Consider the following 14,514-nt stretch of genomic DNA (forward strand, 5'->3'; position numbering starts at 1 on the left):
AAAGCGCTCGCACCGAGCTGCGTTTTGTAAAACATCACCGCAGAAATAAATCTCCTCTGAGATCTGCGCCTCCCCCAATCCCTTAAATCGATTAACAGATTATCCCCTTTAATCAAGTCATCGGGAAGGATCTGCCACTAGGGGGCTTCTCGCGACTACACAATATCCTCTAATTAACGCCTAGAGAAATCGCTGGCAGTTTCCATCCTTCTCAACTAGGAAGATAAGCGAGTAGTTTCCTGGCCAATAAAAGCCAGTATCAGTTATAGAGGTTTCTGAAGAAAATGTTTAAGGGAGAGCCGGATAATCCAATGGAGAAATCTTAATTGGGTGCCTCCGGGAGAAAAACAGGACGTGTTTCAAATAAAATGAGTTCTGTTGGGAATCGCCATCACAGCTGGGTTTGCTGCTCACATTTAAGGGGATCAGAAATGTGGCTCGGGTGTGAGACGCCCTCCCGTTACGCGGACTCTTGCCCCAGCCATCCCCAACCCGGCTCCCCTGCCTTCGCGAAGGGCGGCTGAGACACCTCAGCAAAAAAAGCAACTGTGGAGGTTTAAGGGCAAAATTAACAAGCAGAAAGTTGGTCTCAGCTTCCCACTGGCAGGCGCTGGCTGGAGCCTCAGCCTGCACTGCAGGTGTGTGCGCTGCTGAAGAAAGGTTAATGTAAAATCTGTTGAACAGCCAGCCACACGGAGCCCCCCTTCGGGCGCTTTCCGCCATCTCTGCTCTCACAGCAGGGGGCTCTGCTGGATTAGAGACACTTTGGAAATCCTGCAGGCTCGAAGAGGGCAGGGTGTTAGGGAAGCAGGAGGGGGGCCTTTCTCCATGTCTCTGTGCTGATGGAATCAGCCTTGAGCCGGCTGTCTGGGATGTAATCCCCTTCTCTGGTAATTAAAAAAGTCAGCATTACAAGGAAAACGGTGTGCAGCAAAATGTAATCAATTCTGTGGGAGCTTAACCATCTGTTAAAGGTTAAATCCATGCATGGAGGCTGATGTCAGGATATTCATACGGAGGATTTGGCTTTCGGTGTGTTTCGGGGTCTTTAATCTACCACAAGGATGAAGCAAACATCTGTGGGAAAATATTACTGGCCCCATATTCATCTGCTCGGGGCTAGAGATGCAGTCGCCCAGTAACCAGTAACATAAACTTCCTCTCTCTGGGCGGAGAGGCGAAGGCCAGTCAATGGGTCCCCGCGGGGGTGGGTCCTAGTGGGCGGTGTGATCAGATTTAATGGGAGTTGTGTTCTTTCCGTTCAAACAGGTTTTTTTCTTTGCAATAAAGTCGCTGGGGCGGAATCCGTCTCCGTCAGGCAGTTCCGTGCCACGCTGGGAAGATACCTGACCTTTTCCTGTATGGAAATTATTGCAATCTCCCGGGCATTAGAATTAACACATCGCGCTCTCTCCCGCTCCTCGCCCTCGTCAGCAAAGGGTTAACCATTCCGGCAGTAATTACAGCTCCGGCTTTCGACTCCTCTGTCCACCAATGCGGTGCTGAAATGCGAGGCGGGTCCTCCCTCCGCTGCTCCGTCTGTGAGCCCGAAAGTAGTTGGAAGTCCAAGTGTTGGACAAACACAAGCGGGGGAGCGGCACAGCAGCAGCGGCGGCGCTCTCAGGCCCGGGCTAACCACCGCACCCTTCGCCTCCGATGCCTTGTGCCCGGGGAGACAGAGCAAACTCCTGCTGGGTGGCACGGGTGGTCTCGGGTCCCTGGAGGCGCTGCCGGAGCAGGGGCCCCTGCGCCATGGGAACTGGAGTCTGGGGCAGCGGCTGGACTTGGAGCTGGCAGATGCTGTTGCTCCTAGTGACTTCTTGCCTGGAGCCGGCGGCCGGCCAGCTGCTCTACTCTGTCCCGGAGGAGCTGGAGCACGGCGCCTTCGTGGCTAACATCGCCGAGGACCTCGGTCTGGACGTGTCCAAGCTGTCGACGCGGCGGTTCCGCATAGTGTCCCGGGCCGGCACCAAGCAGCACCTGGAGGTGAACTTGGAGAACGGGATCCTCTTCGTCAACGAGAAGATCGACCGCGAGGAGGTGTGCGAGGCCGGCGGGGCCTGCCTGCTGCACCTGCAGCTGGTGATCGAGAGCCCGCTGGCGCTGTACCGCGTGGAGGTGGAGGTGCTGGACATCAACGACAACGCGCCCAGCTTCCCCTGGCCGGAGTACGTGCTGGAGGTCACCGAGTCGGCGCTGCCCGGCGCCCGCTTCCCGCTGGAGAGCGCGCAAGACCCGGACGTGGGCACCAACTCCCTGAGCACCTACCAGCTCAGCCCCAACGGCTTCTTCTCGCTCGAGGTGCAGACCCGCAGCGACGGCAGCAAGTTCGCCGAGCTGGTGCTGGAGCGAGCCCTGGACCGCGAGCAGCAGCGCAGCCACCGCATGCTGCTCACCGCCGTGGACGGCGGCCTCCCGGAGCGCTCGGGCACGGCCGGAATCCTAGTCACCGTGCTGGACGCCAACGACAACGTGCCGGCCTTCGACCAGCCCTCGTACGGGGTGAGCCTGCCCGAGGACGCGCCCCCAGGCACGCTGGTCATCAAGCTCAACGCCACGGACCTGGACGAGGGCACGAACGGCGAGATCGAGTTCTCCTTCAGCGGCCACGCGCCGCCCCGGGTGCGCCAGCTCTTCAGCGTGGAGCCGCGCAGCGGGCAGGTGCGCCTGGCCGGCCCCCTGGACTACGAGCGCGCGCGCCTGCACGAGCTCTACGTGCAGGCCAAGGACCGCGGCCCCTCGGCGGTGGCCGTGCACTGCCGGGTGCTGGTGCACCTGCTCGACGTCAACGACAACGCGCCGGAGGTGAGCCTCACCTCGGTCTCCACTCCCGTGCTGGAGGATGCGCCGCCGGGCACCGTGATCGCTGTGATCAGCGTGCTGGATCGGGACTCCGGAGACAACGGGCAGGTGAGCTGCGAGATCCCCCACAACGTGCCCTTCCAGCTCCAGGCCGCCTTCCGCAACTACTACACGCTGGTCACCACCGCGGCGCTGGACCGCGAGGCCGTGCCCGAGTACAACGTCAGCATCACGGCGCGGGACATGGGCTCGCCGGCGCTGCTCACCAGGAAGACCCTGACCGTCCAGGTGTCGGACATCAACGACAACGCGCCCCGCTTCCTGCAGCCCTCCTACAGCGTCTATGTGCTGGAGAACAACGCCCCGGGCGCCTCCATCTGCTCCGTCAGCGCCCTGGACCCCGACTGCCGGCAGAACGCCTACCTGTCCTACTCTATTGCTGAGGGGCACATCCAGAGCATGCCCGTGGCCACCTACGTCTCCATCAACTCGGACAGCGGGCACATGTACGCGCTGCGCTCGCTGGACTACGAGCAGATCCGCAACTTCCAGGTGCAGGTGCAGGCGCAGGACGCGGGCTTCCCCCCGCTCAGCAGCAATGTCACTGTCAACGTCTTCGTCCTGGACCAGAATGACAACGCGCCGGTCATCGTCTCGCCCGTGCCCCGCAACGGCTCGCTTGCCACAGATGTGGTGCCCCGCTCGGCCGACCCCGGCTACCTGGTGGGGAAGGTGTCTGCCCTAGACGCGGACTCCGGGCAGAATTCCCGGCTCTCCTACCAGATCCTGCAGGCCACTGACCCCAGCCTCTTCAGCGTGGCCCTGTACACTGGCGAGCTCCGCACCATCCGAGCCTTCCTGGACAAAGATGCCACCAGGCACCGCTTGGTCATCCAGGTGCGGGACAACGGGCAGCCGTCGCTCTCCGCCTCGGTGTCCCTACTGCTGTCCGTGGTGGAGAGCGTGCCCGAGACACTGTCCGAGTTCAACGAGCTCTCCCTGAACCCCGAGCTCTCCTCCTCCACGCTCACTCTCTACCTCATCGTTTCCCTGGGGTCCGTGTCTTTCACCTTTCTGGTGGCCATCATCATCCTCATGGCCATCAAGTGCCACAAGGACCGGCACTCCCTGCATGGCTACGGCTGCTCCCTTCCCGCCTGCTGCTGCGTGAAGGCCGGGGCCTCGGCCGACGTCTTCAAAAATTCCAACATCAAGCCCCAGCTCTCCTCGGGCAACAAAGTGCCCACCAACTGCCTGGACGGGGCGGGAAGCGGCCCTCCGGGCTACTGCTACAAAGTCTGCCTGAGCCCGGAGTCCGCCAAGAGCGACTTCATGTTCCTAAAGCCCTACAGCCCGAGTCCCCCGAGGAACAACGAGAAAGCCGCCGAGAACTTACCAGGGCCGGGAAGGAAGCCCCGAGCGGCCAATAACACCGTCAGTGCCGCCAGCCAGGTAACCCTGCGCTGCAGTACAACCGGTGCGGCTCAGGGAGACGCACCGGGAGAGAGTGCCATGAAATACCCCTTCAAGGGTTAGCCCGGCTTTCCCCCCTTCTTCTCTCCCGCCCCCGCCCCCTTGGAAACGAATCTGAGCTGGGAGAAATCCTTCCATTCAGGCACAACTTTTTAAAGATAATTACCCGACCCTTTGATCAAGTGGCTGTGTCGGAATTAGTACCCGTCAGACAGCAGGGAATTCTCCAGCACGCTCCTTACCCGTTTCAGTTAATGATTTGGGGAACGTCAGGCTCATTTTAAATTAGCGAAAATAGCAGAAAGCGCTCAGAAGCTGCAGCCCAGCTCCTATTAAGACTGAAATACGGAGCGTGCCCAGGAAAGCCAAGGGCTGTCTCAGGAGATGACTGTCCCCCTTTGAGGGCTCTCGCTTAGCCCCCGATCGCGGCTGCACAACCCCGTAGCCTTCCTTCAAGAGAGCCAGACATGACAGCCGGGCAGCAAAGCAAGCGGTGGTTTAAGCCTCTTGAAATTTCACTCTCTGTTCTGTATTTCCCCATAGCACATATTACAGGCGGCAGGAATTACTCAGGCGCTCTAGTGGCCCATGGGGATTTTCAGCTCCTTTGTCTCAGTAAGAAATTCAGGCAGATACACCCGGCTCAAGCAGATTCAGATGCAGTCATTGCCCAATGCTGCATCAGTTACCGCACCCAGTGCTTTCCTACTAGTGACGATTCTTTTCGGGTTTTATTATTATTATTTATAAATTGCCCTAAGTGGCTTTGTTGGAGGGCAGGGGAGGTTTCATGTGGCGATTAAAATCCTTCCCAAACTAACGAAGGGAGCGAAGGGGGTCATGCTGCAGTATTGCCTCTCCAGTCATCACAGTTGAGTCCTGGTGTCTTGTTTGGTTCCTTCAGAGGCATCTCCTTGCCTTTTTAACTGAGATACTTCGCCATTCCCCCATTTCCTAAGGACACCACTTTTCTCCTGGCATCTATTAAAATTAATGCTGAAATATTGTCATTGAAGGGGAAGAGCACTTTGCAGAAGACAAATGCCTGACATTTCGGTGAACTGATCACTAGATGGTGCAAACGCCTAGACTCTGCGCTCGGAGAGAAAAAAAAGATTTAAAGAGATTTTTATGTCAACATTTGTTAGGTATTTAAATGAATAACGTCTAATTTTTTAGATGAAATACTCTTTCAATAACGCGATTACCGGGGATGGATGGGGATGAGAAGTCTAATCCACTTACAAACATTTTACTTTTAACAAAATATCCTTTTTTAAAATAAGCACAAGACATTCTGTAGACAGGTTTTCTTTTCACATTTTCCCTTGGATCATTGGACACAGTTGTCTAATATGTTAATGCGATTTTCCTCCAGTCAGTTACAAACTCCCTCTAGTGACATTCCGCACACAGCTGATTTCCACACCTCTCAGCCTCAGGCTGGTGTAGGGAGATACCAGACTAAGCCACCTCAATCGAAACTAAATAATAAAAAAAAGGTTTACAAATATTAAGAGAAAAAAAGCTGTAATGAAAGAATGGATCCATATTTACAGACGGGGGTTGGGAATTAAGATGTGAAAACTGAGGTAGCGGGGAAGAGGGAGAAGAAAGGAGGCGTGATCTAGTGTAGGAGGGGGAGACAAGTCTTGAAGACTTCGCTTTCTGCTCTGTCAGATTTCCTGTGTCTCTGTGCCTCAGTTTCCCTTCTGTAAAATGGAGATAGTATTACCTCACAGAGGTGCAGTGAGGCATAATTCTTGGATGTCTGAGTGGCGCTTTGAGAGCTGATGGATGGCTCTGTAAGGGGCAAAGCAAGTTCCTATCAAACCTGTGTTACCAAATGCCAGCAGAACACTAGAGGGCTCAGTTATGTCCCAACAGTTACTTTGGTTACTACCACGGGCTAGTTGGCTTCAGAGGCGCATTGCTTTCAGAATGCAGTAATTGGCCTGATTCCTATCTCACTCCCGCCGCTGTAACTCCACCGGCTTCTTTCTCTTGGCTGTTTTCTGGAACGAGGGCGGAGGTGGGAGGGAGATATGTCCTGAGCTCACCGGATCTCATCCCTAATACATTTCCCACCCCTCATGCTGCCTCCCAAGGAAGGGAAGCCTGGAATTTGAATGCTCACTAATCTGTCTTTTCAGTTACAGCCACCTCTAAGACATTTAAGTTTTTACCCCTAAATCCTCAGAAATGGCTTCCCTGATTCGGACTCGCTTTTGAGCTCACACTTGGCCAATGACCAGGATCAACTGCACCCAGTTTGCGCTGGCCCTGGCCTGAGAAATCATTGACAAGGCAGGAACTGGAGCCTTCCAACGTCTGACCTAAATGACAACGAGGCAGGCATATTAAATAAAACTGTGCAACAATAGTGAAATAATTGGGGATTTTTAATGCAAGCCAAATCGAATACAGCTTCCATTTCACAATCCAGCGAGTCTGACACTGAGATTAAAAAATCACTCTGGCTAAACCCAAGCTGGAGTCTGACCGAGAAAACAGAATACAAATGAGCCTCTTTGAAAGCCCTGTTTGCTTCTCCGTTCATGTTCGTATCTGATGTTCCATCACCTTCTATTCTTTGAAGGAGATGGATTAGAAGAACAGGCAGATTATTTAGACCGGCAACATATTTACAGAGAGCAACTGAAGTGGGTTAGAGTGCGGGCCAGAGAGAGTTTTCAATGGATTTCTGGAAGCAGACGGCTTGTTGCTTCACTGGTGAAACATAAAAGATAAGACAGCTCCCTTTGTTAGTTGTTCTAAACGCAGAAATCCTACAAGCAAGCAGCAGCTTTGTTCCTGCGCTTTGGCAGGGACAGTAATTAAATACTGTAATCTGAATGAGATCCGAAAGCAGACCAATAACTGCATGCGGAGTGACAGCTTTAGCTTTCAGTGGGAAAAACTGTACCTCCCCCAGAACAAGGAGAATAGGGCAGCATTGTCCTGCCATTTGCCCTCTGTCTCTGCCTTGCACTTTTCACTCCTCGGGTAGCGTCAGGTGTATGGGTTCTTGGGGGTGACTTTTTTTTATCAGAGCTGGAGATTCTGTCGAGTGATCAGTTTCACATAACCCTAGGAGATATACCTAGAAGGCATCTCACTTCTCTTGCTCTAGCGATCATTTCCCACCTATTTCGGAGTGTAGCTAATTCACCCCCTAACCACATGGAACCTGGGCCTTCAGTGGTTTCTCAATTTGCCCGAAAAGCAGGCAGAGTTCATCTAGCGCAGACCAACCCAACCTAGCCACATAGCCAAAAGGATGTAACCTAATTAATTCAATTCCCTTTGCTGTGAGCATTAAGCACTCAACGCTTCTTTGGGGGGGAGGTGATGGGTATCGCAAACCCACGCGCCAGAAAGATGGAAATTCCATGTGTCTAATGTATATTTCCTGTGTTTTACAGATCAAACAGCCCAATACGGACTGGCTGCCTACAAAACCCCAGCGATCAGCCCTGAAAAGGTACCAGAACCGAATACTTAGAGGGCATGGGGTAAAGGGGGAGGGACGGTTATTGCTGACCCGAATATGAGTGGAGTCTTCATGGCGTCTTTGTTGTCTTGATGGTGGTTCTCTTTAGTTCACAGAGTCTGGAGGACGTAGGGGGAGTCCGCAGAGGAGTCCAGAAAGAGCACGACAGGCTACGTACCCTGGTCACTCCAGTCTCTGGTTAGTGTTGGGTAGTGCAGAACATCACACGCCTAAAGTCTAACCAGGCTGCGCCCAAACTGGCCGGGGAAACCGAACCAGGCTGCCAGCCTAAGGCCCTGTCTGAGCCTTTCATTCCCCACCAGCGCTGTATGTGCTTTATCCCGCATCGGAGCCCGGGCTGCTCCAAACCCTAGCCTCGCCCGAGGCCAGTGCATCGCCAGGAATGGGTGGGGGGAGCGGTGAAGGGAGCACTGGGATGCTGGAAACGCATCATGGTAGTGAGAGGAATCTTCCTATGTACCAGTCACAACAGCTATAGGCACCAGAGCTAGTGATGTAGAGCGGTACTCGAGCGCCACCGGCGTGCAGCCCAGCCCCTTGAACGGATTCATTTCTTCCTACCCCAGGCAAGTTAAAGGCAGATTAAGGCGCGGCTGGATTGGGGGGAGGGTGTATCTGGCTTACTGATCCTTTCTGGTCCCCAGCAGCTTTTCCCGGCGCTAGCTAACGTTTGCTTTCTCCAGAATTCCAGAAAGCATCCGGGGCCTCCAACAGCATTTGGACCCCCAGATACGGCCCCCTGTACCCTCCGCACATTCCGCCTCTGGATTACCAGCACAACGTTTATATACCAGGGACCCCAACCATGCTGGCAAACAAGGAGGGGCCCCGCTGCCTGGATCCGGAGGACAAAAACAGCTTCTCCACTTTTGGGAAGAGGAAGAAAATGGCCACCTATTGCGACATAGGCGACAGCATGATTATCAACAATGACCTAAAATAATGGCTGCCAGACCAGAGCGCCGGGCCGGGGCAGCTCTGTTCATGTTCCTGGAGAAACTGAGATGGGATCAGTTGCCCTTTCCAGCCTGCAGCTTTCATACAGTCCAAGAAGCAGTGGGGTCCACGCAGTGCCCTACTTGCTAATCTGCTGAGTGTGATGCGAAGACATTGCCTGCAGCCCAGGTACCTATTATTGTAATTAACCAAGTCCAGTCTCCGGTCTGCAGCTGGACAGAAGAGGAGATGGATTTGCAGCACTTGAACCGAGAGAAGGAATGAAATGGGAGGCTGGACGAATTACATTAAGATTCTTCCTATGTCATTCTGCAGGGGCGGTAGCTGGTCTGTGTATTGGTGGGTACATGACCCTTTAGTAGTGGGTGTGAGGATTACAGGAAGGATTTGCCTTGTGTTAAACACATCCCCATGCAGACTTATTCTGGGGGCCGAAAATCCAAGCAGCCCTCGGCTTTCATTTCAAGAAGCCTTTAGCAAGCTCCATTTTGTAACTATTGTAACTTCTTTCCTCGTGAGGCTGTGTGAATGTATCAAGTACACGTGTATGTTTCTGACCGTTGAAAGCACTGGAATGGCTGCAAAATGCCATGTTAAAATCAAGAGGGCTGAGAGAGCTACTCGGTTTAAAGCAAACATAGATAGTACCTGGGCAGGGAGAACTCTCCATAAATTAAGGAGTTATGGAATACTGTAATAATTTCTTAGACCTGGAGCACAGATCAGTTACAGGGGAGACATAGAGGCAGCGCACATCATGCTAAAACCAGCCCATTGTTTCTGGCCTCACTGACAGTTAAAAAACATAACAAACAACTGCCGGGTGTTGTAATTTTTTATCCTCTCATCTGAACGCAGATCTCATCTGGGAAGACAGTTTTTTATTATTCAAATTATAACTAAAAGTTTCCAGGATCTAAGAGTTCTTAAAGAGAGAGTTTACGGGCAAGTCTCGCGTTCCCAGGCAAGGGACCCACACCTCCTCCTCTTTGTGGTCTGTGATGTGGAAGGGGGATGGGATGGAGACTGAGCAGCCAGGGGGCACACAGAGTGGGGCTATATCATCTTTTCTACTTAGCATCCCTCTGGAATCTCAGGAGCACTGAAGGCAGAGACCCTGGTTATGGTACCAGAGTCTCAATGAAGCCAAGTTGCCATTTAGCCTGGGACTCCGCATGGGGGTCAGACATGGTACAGGGGCTCAGTCTTCTACCTGGATGGCGTTGGCCTCCTGCAAACCCCTGGAATCCTCTACATTTAGGGGAAGGCTCTGCTGTCTTATTCACCAATAACAGCCCCCTTGGTGATGACTGTGGGGTGGATCTCAGCGAGATTTCTTTCCCCAGAGCCCACTTTTGTTTTTTCCCCTATGAGACAAAAATAAACTCCCCCTTTTGACTGGTGAGCGGTATGGTGGGATCCATCTTTAGATGGGGTGATGATCTCCTGCACACAAGCACATCACCGCTCTAGCTGCCCTGGCAGATCAAAGAAAAGTTTTCACTCCACCCCACGCTGCTTTTTAAGGCATTAAACACACAATCAGGCAGAATCCCAAATCAAAAACAACTCTGCCCACCTCCTTACAAACTCCTCTGTTAGTTGTACTCAGCCTAGAGCCCGAAGAGTATATTTCCTTTGAGAAACTCAACTGAAGATGATTGTCCACCACCATCGAGAAAGTCCAAGCTCGTTCAAATTTGTCACGTAGGTGGGAGTGGGGACACAGCTCAGATCAGGCGATTCTAATTTTATCTTGCTTGGGACTAGCCCCCGAGATCCCAAATGTCTCTGAATCTGAATCGCCTCTTTGTTGACAGATTTGAACTGACAAACCGATTTAAAATAACACAGAGGAACAATTTTCCTGGAGAGCTATGCTGGTGTGTGGGCATGGAAACCGTGTGGAGAAGTGTGCCAGAGTCACAGAAGGAAGATTGCTAGGCTTTTGAATTACAGCTCATTTCGAACAATACATGCAGTGCATGAGAAATTCCCTTTCAGCAAGTAGCCTTTGTTTCACAGTGTTTGCTTTATACTAATAACATTGTATTTTAATAGCTCAGACAGCTCTATGGCTTTTCTGATGGGCAACAAACAGCAGCCACGCTGGCAACGGTTTCTCCGATGGTTTTGTTTTTCACCTTTCATTGGGCAGAATATTATCGTCGTCTCCGAGCGGGGACTTGGCCAAAGCTTGCTGGAGATCTTTTAAATCTCTGTAATTTGCCGCGATTACTATATTGGATGCTATTAAAATACTTCATCTTGTCGTTTCCACGGAAGAGCCCTTGCTTTCCTTTTAAAATCTCTGCTGTGTGCACTATTGCATTCCTCACCTGCACGGCTTCCGTTCAGGGATGGCTGCAGTATCCCTGTACAGACCTCGCTGGATTCTTGGCCCCTTCAACCACTTCGGTGATAACAGGGGCAGCTCTATGTATTTTGCAGCCCCAAGCATGGTAGTCAGGCGGCTTTCGGAGACGCGCGTGAGGGAGGTCCGCCGGTCCGCTCCTTAGTCTACCAGCCGCGGAATTAGCGTGGGACCCGCGGATTTCCCGCAGAAACGCTGCCGAAGGCAGCCTGACTGCTACCCTCACGGCGATCGGCAGGCCGCTTGCCGCCCCAGGTACCCGCTTGGGGGCCGTCAAGCTTGTTTCACCAGCTCCCTGAGGATTTCCTCAGCGTTGGGGGAACAAGTAGGTGGACTAGCCATTCTCCCCGACCCCTCTTCTGGCCCTGGGGAGAAAGGAGGCGTGGCTGGAGCAGCTGCAGATCTTGGAGATCCCGAGCTGGCAGAACAACCCCACGGGGATGTTCTAAGTGGCACAGGGGATCAAGGTGTCCCCCTGCTCTTCTCAGGGTTAGGGCCCGCAAAGGTTGCAGAAAGTCCCAGTTGCTCACCTGCCCAGGCGCCGATCCTACAATAACGGGTCTAGCCAGTTCAGCTGTACTAGACACAGGGCTGCTAACCTCTCTCCGAGGAAAGCACTTCAGTATCCTTCTGCATGAAAGCTGCAAGCTAAATACAATGACCTATTGGTGTCCTTTGCATTGTTTCTACTATTCAGTTAAGCTTTTCCTGGGAGACTCGCCACCCACACCTGGCATCTGGACTAGCAGGAAGACAAGCACCTATCCCTGGATATGTGCCAAAAGCAAGGACGTAGGTGTCTGGAAGCAGATGTGTCAGATTTGCCATGGAAAAATCCTCCCCTCTCCAACCGCTTTCTTTCGTTCTTTTTACTGGAGTTCCCTGATTAGCTGCAGAGCTTGGGCAGCGTCAGTGCAACTTTCCCAAATACAGAAGTAAGACTGAGGGGGGAGGGAAGGGGAGCGAGGGTCATCAGGTACCCTCCTCCCACGCTGCAAATACAACCCACACTACACCTGCTTGTGATCCCCAAATGAGAGGATGCACACAGTTAGACGAGGCAGATTTTCATCACCTGATCTTCCCACTTTCTCCCATGATTGATCAGCAATGACTTTTTAACAACGTTGACGTTAAATTGTCATAATTAGGCTTTAGAGCTAACCCCTAGTGGAAATGAATTGGGCCAGTCATTGTTTTCTCTGCCGAGTCTGCCAGCTGTGGGCTAACCAGTGCCGATTCTACAGCTGGTTTTGGGGATGTAGATGATACTTATCTGTTCGGAAATGGACGGAGCTCACCAAGTCACTTCATAGGGGCCACTAAACAGTGGCCAGGAGGTAATCTTCGGTGAAGCATGATCTTGCAGTTAAGGAAAGCAGGCTTCGAATTCGGGAGACCTGACTTCTATCCACATTCCTGCCACATGATCTTAGGTAAAATAAAAACAATCACTCTGTGTTTCATTGTAAAACGAGGCTAATGATATTGCCTTATTTCATAAGTGAGCTGTGAGGTTTCATTCAAGTCATATTTATAAAGGGCTTTGAGATCTTCAGAGAGAGTGTTTTAGATGTTTTATTATTAATGTTTTTGCCAGATTCAGAGCAGGTTCTAGAAATGAAATCTTCATATTCCAATTTTACAATTTGGCATATAATTTTGTGGTCATAAAGGGGTGGTTTCCTGGCCTATGAAGAATGTTAAGGAAAAACAAAGAAACTTCAGGAAGCTAAAGTCTTACAACCTCATATGAAATTGGATGGTTTACAGAAACCGGATTGCTGCGGAAAGTAATACAATCAAGAAGCAATAACTCCATTACATTGACTTAATTCCCTATAACACTTACTGGGTATGTGCCAAATTCGGGGATGCAATCCAAACCAGTGAGGAGTTTTGTCACTGCCTGCCTTGTAATCCCGAGTGCTTCAAAATGCTCTGCTGCTGTAGTTCTCTTGACTGAATGTTTCTAGCCAGCGTAAAAACATGCACTGAGTGTCTGTGTGTTAAGCCCTGGTTCAGTTTTCTGTTCCCTACAGCCTGCCTACAACACAGAAGCCCCAATGTGGTTACACCTGGCAAGATGACCCCAATGAGTCAGAGTCCTGAATTTTCCCAAAACTGGGGGCTCTGCAAAGTGGAGCCCTCTCCTGGATCATCAGAGAGGTATTAAGGTTCTTTTATCAGAGGGGTAGATGTGTTAGTCTGGATCTGTAAAAGCAGCAAAGAATCCTGTGGCACCTTATAGACTAACAGACGTTTTGGAGCATGAGCTTTCGTGGGTGAATACCCACATGCATCTGACGAAGTGGGTATTCACCCACAAAAGCTCATGCTCCAAAACGTCTGTTAGTCTATAAGGTGCCACCGGATTCTTTGGTGCTTTTAAGGTTCTTTTGTTCCTTTTGAAGATACAATACCCAGCATTACCACTTTAACTGAAGTTAACGTTCACTTTAAATCAAACACAGTCCTGGCTTGGTTTGATTAAAAGTAAATCAAGTTTGTTAACAAAAATAAGATAGGATTTTAAGTGAGTTCAAGTAGAAAGAGTAGAGTTGGAACTGGTTACAAGCAAATAAAAGTGAAAAGCCCTTTCTAGGAGTCTAAACTTAACAAAACATGCTACAACCTTTGTTCAAGGTAGTTTCTTTACTAATCTACCTCCCAGCAAGGTGGCTGACCAAGCCTTGGGTTAAGCTTCCCCACAAAGTCCAGAGTATTTGGTTCAATTGTCTTCTTAGGTGAAAGATCACTTGTGGTTTTCTGTCCCTCCCCTTTTTTAATCCTGTGAGTCTTTGAAATGGATTCTTCTGGAGGTTATCCCCTAAAGTAAAGTTCATTCAAGCCAGGAAGAAGGTGACAGAAGTTCCATGATGGTTTCTTCCCCTGCTTGTTTGTTAAAATACAAATCAATCTGTTCCCTGCAATCTCCTTCTCCTCTTGATGATCTTATGTAATTTACATTCCCCAACCCCTTGTCTCTTAATGTACCTTGGAAATACCTTCCAGGTGTCAGAACCACTCCTTTGTCCAGGGTGTAGTTACTTTAGCCAAAGGCATATTGATTTTGAATTGTCCCAGTGCTAGGAGTTCTGCACTCTCCCCAGGGATCAGGTCTGCCTGTTAACCCATACTTCTCCAGACTATAGAAATTTAAGTCCCAGTATCTCTATTCCCCATGCATTCTTTCCCATTCACCCTGGCAGCTTTAATAAATCCCATGTCCATCTCCAACAGGTCAGAGCTCATAACATTAATCAGAGGACCTACAGGTACCTCTTAGGATCCTGTGTTAAATACAGTTGCATTAACTGTTCATACATTTTGGGGGTGTGATATCTGATTAAAATATGACCATACAGATCATAGTTGCAACCACTATTATATA

General features: G+C 51.1%; 1 protein-coding gene across 6 annotated transcripts; it reads left to right on the forward strand.

Annotated features, from left to right (window-relative positions):
* The first annotated feature begins 256 nt into the window (after positions 1 to 256).
* Positions 257 to 10,991, forward strand: LOC120371140 (protocadherin-10-like). Of its 6 annotated transcripts, XR_005584158.1 has the most exons (6): positions 257 to 638; positions 1,270 to 4,254; positions 7,701 to 7,759; positions 7,878 to 7,966; positions 8,473 to 8,914; positions 10,567 to 10,991. XR_005584158.1 is itself a non-coding variant. In XM_039486697.1 (5 exons), the coding sequence occupies exons 2-5, from the start codon at positions 1,657 to 1,659 to the stop codon at positions 8,730 to 8,732; spliced, it is 3,006 nt and encodes a 1,001-aa protein (XP_039342631.1). In that variant the 5' UTR covers positions 257 to 638; positions 1,270 to 1,656; the 3' UTR covers positions 8,733 to 10,991. The 6 variants fall into 6 exon arrangements, 4 of the variants coding, with proteins under 4 accessions (XP_039342631.1, XP_039342632.1, XP_039342634.1 ...); XR_005584159.1 differs by lacking the exons at positions 8,473 to 8,914; positions 10,567 to 10,991 and adding an exon at positions 5,292 to 5,423 and having other exon boundaries at positions 7,878 to 7,939; XM_039486697.1 differs by having other exon boundaries at positions 8,473 to 10,991.
* Positions 10,992 to 14,514: the final 3,523 nt, after the last annotated feature.

The sequence above is a fragment of the Mauremys reevesii genome, linkage group 8 (genome assembly GCF_016161935.1).
Source record: "Mauremys reevesii isolate NIE-2019 linkage group 8, ASM1616193v1, whole genome shotgun sequence".
Classification (NCBI taxonomy): domain Eukaryota; kingdom Metazoa; phylum Chordata; order Testudines; family Geoemydidae; genus Mauremys; species Mauremys reevesii.